The sequence below is a fragment of the Denticeps clupeoides genome, chromosome 15, assembly GCF_900700375.1.
Source record: "Denticeps clupeoides chromosome 15, fDenClu1.1, whole genome shotgun sequence".
In the NCBI taxonomy this organism is placed as follows: domain Eukaryota; kingdom Metazoa; phylum Chordata; class Actinopteri; order Clupeiformes; family Denticipitidae; genus Denticeps; species Denticeps clupeoides.
Genome location: NC_041721.1, coordinates 19698871 through 19713326, shown reverse-complemented (window position 1 = coordinate 19713326; position 14456 = coordinate 19698871). Strand labels below are relative to the sequence as shown.

Sequence of the window (14456 nt, the reverse complement as noted above, 5' to 3'; positions counted from 1 at the left end):
ATGTGTGATTGTCTGTATAGGGCAAACTGCCTGCTGATTGTTCTGGTTTAGCAGTTCACAATGACTCTCTCTCTCTCTCTCTCTCTCTATCTATCTATCTATCTATCTATCTATCAACTTCTCTACCATCTCACACCAGCCTATGATTGATTGTAACCTTTACTATAAAATCAAAACACCTCCTGTCTGGATACTTGCTTGGTGCTGAGATTCACCCAGTGGGCGAGCCGAAGGTCAGATTTGGAGACCCCCAGCAGCTGCTACAGGCAAACAGGGTTGGATGTGAACAAGCAGTAGAATGATCTGTTGCATAAGAACATTTAGTGTGTGAGGAAATGTCAAGTGTCTGATTTGTGGGCTGTGCTCAAGCGGGTCTGTGGCAACAACAACAATGCTGCTGCTGACTCAGTCACACCTAGTCTGCTGGTGGCCAGCAGGGTTCAGAGGACTGTAGTGTCAGAAGGAGGTGGCAGAACAGACCAACAGACTCCCCTGCTGTGGTAACTGATGGTGGTTGGGCACTGCTGAGGTGTGGTCCAGGGTCAATTCTCCTCCTCCCTGTAAAGCACATGTTACTTCATCATCCCACTGCAGTATAACTATTTACTGGTATCATGAAGTGGTAAAAATGATTACATCATAATACACAACCTCTATATGCAAGATTTCCAGGATAAATCTCATTGAACATCCCAGGGTAATCCAGTGTTGACCAGAAGAGGATGGGTTCCGCTTGCCTTGGTTCCTCTCAAGGTTTCTTCCCTTTTCAGATTTTTTTTTTGTGTAACGTTTGGCTGCTCACTAGGGGCCTTGAGCACTGTTCTGTTAGTTGCTTTGTACAATATACATTGTAAAAAGCGCTGAATAAATAAAGTCTCTGAAATCAAATGTTGGAATCTGGAGTGGTATCTAGTAATAACCAGCTTGCAAATGCTACACATCAATTGCCCCACCAGGGAAAAAATTACACTGGACCACTGTTACACCACCATAAAAGACGCATATCGCTCTGTTCCCCGGGCAGCTTTGGGACATTCTGATCACTGCCTGGTCCATCTTATTCCAGGCAACAACTCAAACGGGCCAAGCCTGTGGTCAAAACTGTGAAGAAGTGGACCAATGCAGCAAAACAGGAACTGCAGGACTGTTTTGGCTGCAGTGATTGGTCTGTTTTTGAAGCTGCATCTAAAAATCTGGATGAGCTGACAGACACTGTGACATCATATATCAGTTTCTGTGAAGATGTGTGTGTACCAACCAAGACCTTCTGCACATACAACAACAATAAACCATGGTTCAGTCCCAAACTGCAGCATCTTCGCCAGGCCAAGGAGGATGCCTACAGAAGTTGTGACAGGGTCCTGTACAAGCAAGCCAGAAACACGCTGACCAAGGAGATCAAAGTGGCTAAAAGAAGCTACTCTGAGAAACTGAAAGAACGTTTCTCAGCCAACGACCCTGCGTCAGTCTGGAGAGGTCTGCGAGACTTCACCAGCTACAGACGACCCCCTCCCCCTGCTGCAGCAAACAAAGACCTGGCAGAAGAATTTAACACCTTCTACTGCAGGTTTGAGAGGGACAGATTCACACCCCTCACCCACCCCACCCCAGAGACAACGACCTCCATCACACCTCTCTCCCCCCTACCTTCCCCCTGAAACTCAGAATACATGTTGAAGATGTGCGTCGGCTGTTCCAGAAACAGAAGACCAGGAAAGCCGCTGGTCCAGACAGTGTCTCCACCTCCTGTCTCAAAGCCTGTGCTGAACAGCTGGCTCCCATATTCACCCACATCTTTAACAGAGTGGAGTTCCCACCTGCTACAAACGCTCCACCATTATTCCGGTCCCCAAGAAACCCACCATCACTGGTCTGAATGACTACAGACCTGTCGCCTTGACATCTGTGGTCATCCTTTGAACGCCTGGTTTTAGCCCATCTAAAGAACATCACGGGACACCAGCTGGACCCCCTGCAGTTTGCCTACTGGGCAAACAGGTCGGTGGATGATGTAGTGAATATGGGGCTGCACTACATCCTGCAACATCTTGACCGCCCGGGAACCTATGCCAGGATCCTGTTTGTGGACTTCAGCTCGGCGTTCAACACCATTGTGCCTGAACACCTCACCTCCAAACTCTACCAGCTCAGCGTGTCACCTGGTACCTGCCAGTGGATCACCAGCTTCCTGCCAGACAGGAAGCAGCAAGTGAGGCTGGGGGAGATCACTTCTGGAACACGGTCCCTCAGTACTGGTGCCCCTCAAGGATGTGTCCTCTCCCCACTGCTCTTCTCCCTGTAAACCAACGACTGCACCTCCAGAAACTCAACTGTAAAACTCCTGAAATTTGCAGACGACACCACTGTCATTGGGCTCATCCAGGATGGTGATGAGTCTGCATACCGACAGGAAGTTGAGCGGCTGGTACCTGGAGCTGAACACGCTCAAGACTGTGGAGATGACGGTGGACTTCAGGAGACATCCCTCAACATTGCTCCCCCTCACCATATCAGACACCCCGGCGTCTATTGTGGAGACCTTCAAGTTCCTGGGCACCACCATTTCCTAGGACCTGAAGTGGGAGACCAACATCTCCTCCATCCTCAAAAAGACCCAGCAGAGGATGTACTTCCTGAGGCAACTGGGGAAGTACAGTCTTCCACAGGAGCTGCTGATCCAGTTCTACACTGCGGTCATGGAGGTCATTGAGGATCAGACTGCAGAGGACTGTACGGTCAGCATAAAGGATCACCGGTGCCCCCTTGCCCTCCATCCAGGACCTGTACCTCTCCAGATCCAGGAAACGGGCAGGGAAAATCATCTCAGACCCCTCACACCCTGGTCACAGGCTCTTTGACCTGCTGCCCTCTGGCAGATGTTATAGAAGCCTGCAGACCAGGACTAGCCGACACAAGAACAGTTTCTCCCCCCTCGCCATCTCCCTCCTAAACAGCTGATACTGTAAATCACCTCCATCATTGCACAATGCACTTTATGTTAACTTGGATATACTTGTATATATATATTTTTTTGCCTATTTATTCATAAAAAGTAGATATAGTTATTTATAAATCACAAACAAATCCACAACTTGTACAATAACACCACATCCTTGCACATTGTTGTTGTTTTTTTTTTTTTTTTTCTTTTTTTTTTCCTACATTGTACTTGAGAGACACCATCTACCGGAATCAAATTCCTTGTATGTGCTTGCACTTACTTGGCCAATAAATACGATTCTGATTCTGATGACACCCATAAATGCAGGAAGTGAGCGCGAGGGCCCTCAATAACAAGATGCCCTGCCCATTAATGAAGTGTTAATCAAATTCATGCCCTGTTCTTTCCGGTACCAGGTTCTATGCTGTAGGTTTGTCTTCCTCACCCTGGTCTTTGACTCCTCCAGCCTCACAGTTGCAATGGTGCCATCTGTCAACTGTGTGTGCAGACCTGGTTCTGTGCAAAGTTTCTGGCTCCTCTGTGTCCGGTTTATGTTCTTTTGCGGTTGATATAGCCTCTGCAGTCTGTACTTCACCACCTTACAGAGTTAAAATGATGTAAAATCCAGAAATTCTCACAAAGACCATGAGTTTAAAGTTGCATAAAATTGTTAGAGATTACCTCGTAGATGTAATCCAGGATCTCCAATATGGTCAGGATGCTGGCTCCAATGAAAAGAGCCATCTGTCCACCAATGTCACCTGCGTTAAGAGGAGACAAATACATCAGACCTATCTAACATACACACAGCATGTGCACATGATGCAGAACACACACGTCAGCTCAGGCGACCCACCCAGCAGACTGGCCATGTCGTATGCTTTCTTCTGCTCAATGGTTTCATAGTTCAGAGCCTCAAAGAAAATGTCCAAAACAAGGAAATTTTCTCTAGAATGAACACAAAAAAAAAGAAAACAGAAAGCAGAGGTTAGAAAGACACATTTCCCCACAGACACGGCAGCATTTCCTCCTAAAATCCTGTAGATGGCAGTAGCGGTAATAATATTGCGTGAAACGATTCTGTGCATTACTGGACCTGTGATTATAACACTAGTCTCTACAGTGAGCATGGTGAACGCAGGACTAGAAGCAAAGCCAAACAAGGCAAAACGAATAATTACTGCATTTACTGTGTATTAAAACCCAAAATGACATTTTCATTTTGCTCATATAAAACACAATAGTGCTGAATAGACAAAATAATGACCACAATTGCCAGTTATCAGTGAAAAGAAGTAAGACTGATTTGGAAAGCTTTGTGTGAATGGCAGTGCTGCCATTGGCCAATTTATAATTCCCCTAACGATAAAAAAACAAAAATATTTTAATTCCCATTCAAACAGGAAAACCACGTCATGAACCTCACTTCACAAAAAAATTGCAAAGTGCCAATAATAGATTGACACATTGTTTTATTGAAATGTTTTTTTAGACAGTAATGCATATGTTTATGTGTAATACACGCCCAGGGCTCTGGGGTACTAAGCAGTTATGGAGTGTGTGAGTGAGTAAAGACCATAAGGGAATGTGTACTAAGCAATCACCTGACTGCTAAGAGATCATTTTAAAACTTTTTATACAAGCCTATTTATTTATAGACATAAACTAACCTGATGTACTCCTCTGTCTTGTGGTACCTTCGAGACAGATAGCGGACGGACCCCCGGCTGGGAATCTTTACCATAGAGAGCTCTTTGGTGTAACGTGTGATGTTGCAGGGCACTTCGCAGTGGCAGCTGTCTGCAGAATTCTTCTGGAGCATCGCTGTAATCAAACACAAGCAGGCAAAGCTTGCCATCATTGGTGCAGTGTGTAATGTACATCTGTCTAATTTTTCATTACAATCAGAAGTGATTCTGGATTGTACAGTATTGTTCAAAATAATAGCAGTGCAATGTGACTAACCAGAATAATCCAGGTTTTTAGTATATTTTTTATTGCTACATGGCAAACAAGTTATCAGTAGATTCAGTAGATTCAGTAGATTCAGATTCTCAGGCAACAAACAAGACCCAGCATTCATGATATGCACGCTCTTAAGGCTATGCAATTGGGCTATTGTTGAAAGGGGTGTGTTCAAAACAACAGCAGTGTCTGCCGTTGACTGTTCAAACCATGGGTGGTAGAAGCCTAGTGGGTAACACACTCGCCTATGAACCAAAAGACCCAGGTTCAAATCCGCTTATTTGTGTCCCTGAGAAAGACACTTAACCCTAAGTTGCTCCAGGGGGACTGTCCCTGTAACTACTGATTGTAAGTCGCTCTGGATAAGGGTGTCTGATAAATGCTGTAAATGTAAATGTACAAACACCCCCAAAAATTGTACAAACGTTTTTGTTTATAAGTGATTCACAATCCTGTGTATCACTAAACTAATATTTTGTTGTATGAACACTGTTTTTACTTCACATCTGTGTTGCATGGAGTCAACCAAATTATGGCACCTTTCAGCTGTTATTTCACTCTATGATTCATTTACATTTACAGCATTTATCAGACGCCCTTATCCAGAGCGACTCACAATCAGTAGTTACAGGGACAGTCACCCTGGAGCAACTCAGGGATACAATGGTAGTAAGTGGGATTTGAACCTTGGTCTTCTGGTTCATAGGCGAGTGTGTTACCCACTAGGCTACTACCACCGACGATAGGCTACTACCACTGACGATTCTTTAACAACATTCCACATTTACATTTCTTGGTTTTGCTTCAGAAACAGAATTTTTGATATCACCCCACAAGTTCTTGATTGGATTAAGGTCCAGGGATTGAGCTGGCCACTCCATAATATAATTATTTTTGGTTTGGGACCAAGACTTTGCACGTTTACTGGTGTGTTTGGGGTCATTGTCTTGTTGAAACACCCAATTCAAGGGCATGTCCTCTTCAGCATAAGGCAACATGACCTCTTCAAGTATTTTGATATGTGCAAACTGATCCATGATCCCTGGTATGTGATAAATAGGCCCAACACCATAGCAGACAATGCTTCACTGTCTTCACTAAGTACTCACAAACTGTCTGTGGCCCTTGGACCCAAAAATAACTATTTTACTTTCATCAGTCCACAAAATGTTCCTCCATTTCTCTTTAGGCCACTTGATGTTGTAACCCACTTAAAGTAGACATAAAGAAAATGTTGATTTTAGTTAAAAACTAATGTCATGATTGTTGAGATGCCTGCCCAGCAGGGGGGCTGAGCAAAGAACAGGCGAGAAACAAGATCAGTAGCATGTTAGCACGCTGGATACAGAAAGGAAAAGAAGAAATAACAGTCACTTACCGAATACAGTATTTGTTTCGGGTTGTTTTTTTTTTACTGAGACTATTTTGAGTGGAGAGGCAGGCCGTAGGCGACCTCAGGAGAAACCGGCCATGGAAGGGAACGTGTGGAAGAGAAAGTTCTCATCGGCAACATGGATCTTCATTCTTCTTCATTCTCCGTTCCAGGATACAGATAAGCACGGGAGGACCAATAGTGGAGCATTTTGACTTTTTTGTGGGGGTTGATGGACATTTTGACTCTTTTGGTTTTGTGGGTGGGCCAAGCTCTGAGTTCTTGATTTGTGTTTAATAAATGTTCTGTTTAAACTAACCTTTTCTACTCCTCATTTGAGCCCTGATTTTAGAAGAGGCATGGTGTAGTATAAAAACTATATGTGTGTAGATGGTGCCCCTTACAATGTATTCTTTTGTAATTGTAACCTCTTCTGCACATGCCTATTTTTTAATAGAGGGACTTTTAGCTGAACAGCTTATAATTTTTTGCACCTCTTTATAGGTTTTCCCCTCCCCAGTCAAATTTTTAATCAAAGTACGCTGTTCTTCGGAACAACATAATTTTCCTCAGGCTTTCAAATGCATGTTCAATAAGTGCTGGCTTCATCCTTAAATAGGGGCCACCTGATTCACACCATTTTTTTTTACAAAATTGATTACCTCACTGATGCCACACTGCTATTTTCTTGAACACACTCCTTTCAACTAATTACCCAATTGCACAGTCTTGTTTGTTGTCTGAGAATCTACTGCACCTAATGGTAACCTGTTTGCCACGTAGCAATAAAAATATACAAAAAAATGCATTATTCTGGTTAGTCACATTGTACTGCTATTATTTTGAACAATACTGTATGTCTCTTTATGTCTGACGGTTTGCACAGTCACACACAGAAAACACACACAAGCACAGGTCTTACCCAGTGCCTTGTCCACACACTTTATTTTGCTGGGGGTGCATATGTCAGCTTCCCCTGCAGAGAAACATGATTAAAAATCCAATTGACAGTCAGTCACTTTGCACCTTGCTTTGCATGTGTGGGTGTGTGTACCTGGCATGTGCACCATTCTGCAGTTACACTCCGCCAGCACCTGTGCACTTTCACAGTGCAGCCTGCAGGCACTAATACTGTACATGTCATACCCAGGGATGACCTGCTCTGCAGTGGAGCGGCAGTGTCCCCAGGGCTGCGGCAAGTAGGTGATCTGGTCAACAGATACAGAGGCGTAAAGTACAACCCCACACTGGGATGACCAGAACCAAGCTTTGAGACTGACAAGAAAACAGGAACTACAATGCAACTGGCTACACACAAAAAAGCAACAGCAGCACCGTTCAATCATTGTAAGCCTTTGAGGCCATTTAGATCTGATATTTAAATCAAGTTATAATAAAACAATGTGCGTTTATTGTGCACTTGTGCCTCATGTCCTTCATGGAGTGGGACACACTCATCCAAAGAGGATTGGGCATGTGGTTTTTGTGATCTATGAAAACTGCATGCAGCTTCAATATTTATTTCATCTTTGCCTGCACTGTCACTTACAGCACAGTATGACTTGGATACTATGGAAAGCTTCTTTGCACACCCACCCTCTGCTCTTGACAGGACACAAATGTCTGGAAGCCCGGGGACACCCCAAACCCAAGCTGGTGAATGTAGGGCGGCTCATCCTGACTGTGGATCTGCACACGGATTCCTGCCTCCAGAGACGTCTCATCTAAACAAAGAAGGAGAGAAGAGGCTTTTCTTCATACATGGCACCACCGATCAGATCAGAAGCAGTGATTTAATTAAATCATTAAACAAATTAATTAAAAACAGAGAAACTACTTGAAGTGAAACATTATGAGTGCAAAATTTAACTCTGCTTACTGGTCTCCCTCCAAATAGGCAGGTACTCATCCTGTTCAATGTCCAGCATCATCTCCAGGCCATTCCCCATCCCACCCTGCTTTGCCCGCCATGGCGATGACCTGTTCCCGTTGAAGGTGTAACACTTCCCATACCGCGTGTAGACCTGAGCAAAATAGGAATCAGTTGATTAATGAGCTAATTCACTGCAAAGCTGCACCATGGAGGAGTAATAAGTTGCAGATACAGGGTTAAAGACTGAACAAAATACAATATGCCTGAAACACTGTGGTTTTAAATGCTGCTGAAAAGGATGATGCCACACAGCCATTTGTAAATATGAAGAGATGTGAACCAGAGTTCACTGACATCCCCTGATTCCCATTTGCCTTTCCCTCGTCTTTAAAAGGGCAGAGATAGAGAATTTCTTTTGTCATTTTGTCTTTCTTTTTTCAAAAATACCTGCTAATTCTTAGTATATTTTCATGTATATTTTAATCATAAAAAATTAAATATGATCAGAAGTCCATGTTAGTAACTTCAATTAATTAATTTGAAATTCAATTAAGTCCAATTATAGCGGGTCTGATCGTTATCAGTATAGGGACCCTAGAATTTAATGCAGATATTCAACGTACTTAGGAGAAATGCCTTTTTGGAAAGTTCTAAAACTATTACAAACAACATAAAAGAAGAAAGGGAGGTATGTTTCATTCACACACATTCATACAGCTATCTATGTGCCGGATTTGACCTTAAATAAATACATTTAGTAAAAAGGCTATGATGTTATAAGGCAGCTCGGCTTCACAATTACCACGGAGGCAGAGTTGCGCAATTAACAGTTAATACTTCTGCTGTGCTTCTGGTCTCTCGTGTCGACTCGTGAGGGCACGGTGTCGTTGAGGCTGAAGGTTGGAAAAGTTGCTGCGTTGTTTTCGTCTTTTCTCTCCAGTGGGGTTCAGTTGATTCTTTGTTTCTGCTGCTTCTTAGTTTCTACTTCTTCTCCTCAGTTTTTTCACCATTCTTCTCTTGCTGCTGCTTTTCCTTCATTAAGTTGGCAATGGGATGCCAACTTTACCACACCCCAGGTTGAGGCTGCAGGGAGGGCTGGTATTGCTTCTCCCCCCTTGACCTTCTGACTGGAGATGAGTTTATTTTGATGCTCATTGTAAGACAGTTAGGATAGGATAAACCTGTATTAGTCCCACAAGTTGGAAATTGCATTTGTCACGGCAGAAAGTGGATAGAACAAAGGTAAGAAGCAAAAAAATAAATATGTACATGTATTTTTCTACACAATGTACAATCAATATCTACACATGTACAATGGGTACACCTGTACAATTGGTAACTACTGTGGTGTATTTGATGTGTGTGTTTGCGTTGTACACTCTGACAGCGGTTGGCATGAAAGACCTTCTGGACCTCTCCTTCCCACATCGTGGGTGCAGTAGCCTGCCACTGAAGGATCTGCTCAGTGCTGTCAGAGTTTCCTGCATGGGGATGTTGTCCAACAGGGATGACAGCTTTTTGATGTCTGGTCTCTTCATCGATGGTAACTTAAGCATGTTGTAAGTCGCTCTGGATAAGGGCGTCTGCCAAATACCGTAAATGTAATGTAAATGTAGCCACCATTTTCCTGTCACTCACCACCTCCAATAGGTCCAGAGGGCTAGAACAGAGCTGGCCATCCCAGAAGAGAAGCTGTTGCCCCAGCATAGTACACCGTAAAATATGGCTGATGCCACTACAGAGTCATAAAAAGTCTTCAGGAGTGGCCCCTGTACTCCAAAAGACCTGAGCCTCCGCAGCAGGCACAGCCTGCTCTGCCTTTTTTTATAAAGTGCATTTGTGTTGAAAGTCCAGTCCAGTTTGTGGTTCAGATGAACCCCAAGGTACCTGTAGCTCTCCACAGCCTCAATGTCCATACCCTGGATGTTCACCCTTTGTGATGTGTGGGCAGCCATGACAGGCACCCAGTGAGCATTGTGTGGAGAATTACCTGACAGGGACAAAACCAGGGTATATTTGCACATAGCAACACAGGTTAACACAATCTGAAAATCAGGAACACACACAGTCAACACCAAACTCATTTTATTGATCATAGCTAGTTATAGCTAGGAGGGAAAATGAAAAAGGCTTTATTGGCAGGGATGATAGACAGCATATTGAGCCAGAATGACCTTGTGGTTATGATGAGACATGAATGAAATGAATGTGATGTCTGGTGTTGTGTATGTGTGCCTGTTCATCTATGAGTATCAGGTGTCAAGTTTTACAGACACGCACGCACACATACTAATAATGAATTGTGAAAAACCGAGCACATATAAAATAACGAAATACTTTGTAAATATTCGCTTCAGTTTTCTTATTGTCACGGTCTCACACAGTCAAGCAAATTATTATTTTTTTATTATCACTGGTGTTCACACATCTATAAAATGGACCTGTGTGCATGTGTGTGTGTGTGTGTGTATGTCCTGAGTTTGTTTCCCTGAATGTAGGCTAATGTGAAGAGCACAGAACACAGATAATGCTGCTTCCATAAAGAATTGATGGCCAATCAGTGCAGAGGCCACCATTAAGGACACTCAGCTCAATAGTTCCACTATTTTCTCTTCGCTCCTGGTGGAAGAAGAGAGTGGGGAGATGGATGGATGAATATACGAAGAGACAGACTGAGAGGAATACTAAATAGGGTTCACAGGCTCAGGAAACTGGGTTTGCCTTTTAGTCATCGGGCTTTATAGCTTCCACTGATGTTTTGGGAGACAGCACACTTCCAGCAGCCCTCAGAGAGCACTACATTTCCGGAAAAGTTCCAGAGAAAACACATGGAAAACAAAGGACTGCTGTCAATGTGTGTGTAGCTGTAGTACCACAATGATGGTTTAACTGAACGACTGTTGCCCCTCATTCTTGAGAATTGAGAGAATTTTTATTTTGCTAATATTTTAAAATATCAAAGTGATAAAAATGTTTATAGGGTCTTAGCAGCTGAGGGCTGGTTAACATCCTGGAGCCTCTGGCCCACCAGGTGGCACCATTGCCTTGTTTGTCATTGTCTTTAAGGTCCCCTATTATGAAAATTTCACTTTGTGAGATTATTTAACATATTACTATTTCCCATAGCCTGTGGTCCTGCAGTGGCTAGAAATGGCGATATGTATAAAGAGTGCTTTGGCCATCCTGCTTCGCCGTTCAGAGAGTGACAGCTCAGACAGTCAGATCAATTGCATCTGTGTCCAAGTGTTGATGGTGTCATTTCCATGAACAGTTTGGTTGATTGGCAGACCAGTAGGTAAGGTCGTAGCCATGACCTGAGTCAGGTGACTCAGGGTCACAAGTTTTAGGTATGGTTGTGTGTTGTGTAATCAGAAGGTTGCCGGTTTGAATCCCGATCCATCAAGGTAACACTGAGCAATATACCGTCCTCACACACTGCTCCCTGGGTGACTGTCATGGCTGCCCACCAAGGGTGATGGGTTCAAAGCAGAGGACACATTTTGTTGTGTGCGCGTGTGCTGCCGTGTTTCACAATGACAATCACTTCACTTTCACTTTCATTTCCCTGCTTGGCCTGTAATGCCTATCCTTTAAAAGCCATTTGCTGATCCTTCCTGATAGTCATCGGCTGGAACTCTGAAATGCTACCTCATATTATAATACACAACTGGACAGCAATCCAAATTCAAATTCAAATTCAAATTCAAATTTTATTTGTCACATACACAGTCATACACGGTATGATGTGCAGTGAAATGCTTTCTGCAACTGCTACAGACCACAGTATTGCAAATGTTGCAAGTAAACAGTGAATCAATATGCAAATATTGCAAACATAACCAAGTATTACACTTTTACGTCTTTAACATAAAATATGTGTAACTGGTAGGCTGAAGGTGTGCAAATGAGTTAGTTTTTACAGTGTTTAAAGAAAGAAGAACGAGCCATAAAGAAAGAGCAGTAAGGACCTAAAAGCGCAGAGTCATTTTGTGCAAAGTGATTTTGTGCAAAGTGATTTTGTGCAAAGTGGTTTTGTGCAAAGTGGTTTTGTGCAAAAGAGTCCGGAGTGATTGGAGGTGAAAGTGCATGAGTTCAATGTACTGTTGTTGAGAGCTTGGACAGCCTGCGGGAAGAAGCTCCTCCTCATTCTCTCTGTGTTGGACTTCAGGGAGCGAAAGCGCTTCCCTGATCGCAGCAGAGAGAAGAGTCCATTGTTGGGGTGGGAGAGGTCCTTCACTATCTTCCTGGCCCTGGTGCAGCACCGTTTGCTATAGATAGATTGAAGGTCAGGGAGCTTGGTACGGATGATTCGTTCGGCTGATCGAACCACCCTCTGTAGGGCTCGCCTGTCCTTCATGGTGCTGTTCCCGAACCAGGTTGAGATATTTCCCGACAGGATGCTCTCTATGGTGCAGGAGTAGAAGTTCCTGAGCACCTTGGAGGGCAGTCTGAAGTCTCTCAGGCGTCTGAGGTGGTAGAGACGCTGCCGGGCCTTTTTCACCACGGTGTTGATGTGACAGGACCATGACAGGTCCTGCGTGATGTTAACACCGAGGTAACGGAAGCTGTCCACTCTCTCCACTGGGCTCCTGTTGATGACAGGGGTCTGGTAGGTCCTCTCCTGCTTTGTACTGAAGTCCACTATTAACTCCTTTGTCTTGCTGACGTTCAGGTGGAGAGTGTTCCTCTGGCACCAGTTCGCCAGATTTCCAACCTCCTCCAGGTAGGCCGTCTCATCGTTGTCAGAGATCAGGCCCACCACGACAGTGTCGTCAGCAAACTTGATGATGGTGGTGGAGCTAGTAGTGGCTGCACAAGTCATGGGTGTACAGGGAGTACAGCAGGGGGCTCAAAACACAGCCCTGGGGGGCTCCAGTGCTGAGAGTGATGGAGGCTGAGACATGTCCACCCATCCTTACTGCCTGTGGTCTCCCGGTTAGGAAGTTGGAGATCCACTGACAGAGAGATGAGCTGAGTCCCAGATGCTCCAGCTTGGTGGTGAATGTGGAAGGGATTATTGTGTTAAATGCTGAACTGTAGTCAATGAAGAGCATTTTAACATAATTTCCCTTCCGAGTGTCCAGGTGGGTGAGTGCAGTATGGAGGAGATGTGATATGGCGTCATCCGTGGACCGGTTGGGACGGTATGCAAACTGTAGTGGGTCGAGTGTATCTGGTAGTGAAGAAATGATGAAGTCTCTGACCAGCCGTTCAAAGATCTTCATCACTACTGAGGTGAGGGCTACAGGGCGGTAGTCGTTGAGGGAGGCAGGATGGGTTTTCTTGGGGACCGGAACAATGATGGACTCCTTGAAGCATGCGGGGATCACCGACTGAGATAGAGAGAGGTTGAATATCTCTGTAAACACAGGTGCTAGCTGGTCCGCGCAGGCTCTGAGGATTCTCCCCGAGATGCCGTCTGGTCCTGCTGCCTTCCTGGTGTTCACTCTCTTGGGGCTCTCCTCACATCATGCTCGGTGATGACGAACGCGTTCTCGGTGCTGGCAGTGTCCTCCTGTCTGCAGCTGTTGGAGCCGCTAGCCGTAGCATCGCTAGCGCATTTAGCTGCAGCCTCGAAGCGAGCATAGAACGTATTTAGCTCGTCTGCCAGAGACACGTCCGCGATAGTCATACCGGATGTTGGTGCTTTATAGTCTGTTATTGTCCTCAGTCCCCGCCACAGGCTTCTAGAGTCACTCTGTTCGAGTTGTGACTCCAGTTTCTTCCCGTAGCGCTGCTTTGCCTCCTTCACCGCTTTCCTGACGCTGTATGACGCAGCCTTGTATGGTTCCATGTCCCCGGAAGCGAGCCCCGCGTTATAGGTCGCGGTGCGAGATTTCAGAGCGTCGCGGATGGTTTTATCCAGTGCTGTTGTGTACACTCAAGGTTTGCCCTCATTAATTCAGCCCAAATTCTAATTTGGACATGGTACTAGGGTATTTGTATGTGTCAGTGATGCCAATTTAATAACTGACTTACAGTCGTTGAGGAGAAGATGTATTCCAAAGTCTATAAAAAATTCTGCAGGATCAGAGTGTCTGTACATCAGCAGAAGTTGGCTACAAATTACAATGACACAAAACATGGATGTCACATGACCAGCCATTTGTGTCATATGATGTGAATGGAGAAACAGTGTGATTATAATCAGCGCTGACCTGAAATCTTTGGTCAGTCATTGAGTTACGACCACAAACTGTTCACATGCTGTCATAAACTGTTCACATGCCTTTTTCATTTATTCTTTCTTTCCCAATGTAGAGCGTTTGCACCTCCTCAATCCTTCACCCTCTCTTTTTCCTTTG

General features: G+C 44.5%; 1 protein-coding gene across 1 annotated transcript in view; it reads right to left on the bottom strand.

Moving 5' to 3' along the window:
• Position 1: 1 nt before the first annotated feature.
• The window catches only part of LOC114764578 (acid-sensing ion channel 4-A-like), a 28960-nt gene continuing 14505 nt past the window's right edge, over positions 2-14456 (bottom strand). Inside the window, exons 2-10 of the mRNA XM_028954309.1 lie at positions 8158-8302; positions 7875-8002; positions 7333-7486; positions 7201-7254; positions 4612-4765; positions 3798-3889; positions 3623-3702; positions 3387-3539; positions 2-558 (exon numbers count right to left, since the gene is read on the bottom strand). Of these exons, the coding sequence (XP_028810142.1) occupies positions 457-558; positions 3387-3539; positions 3623-3702; positions 3798-3889; positions 4612-4765; positions 7201-7254; positions 7333-7486; positions 7875-8002; positions 8158-8302 (1062 nt within the window). The 3' untranslated portion in view covers positions 2-456. The remainder of the gene's footprint in view (positions 559-3386; positions 3540-3622; positions 3703-3797; positions 3890-4611; positions 4766-7200; positions 7255-7332; positions 7487-7874; positions 8003-8157; positions 8303-14456) is intronic.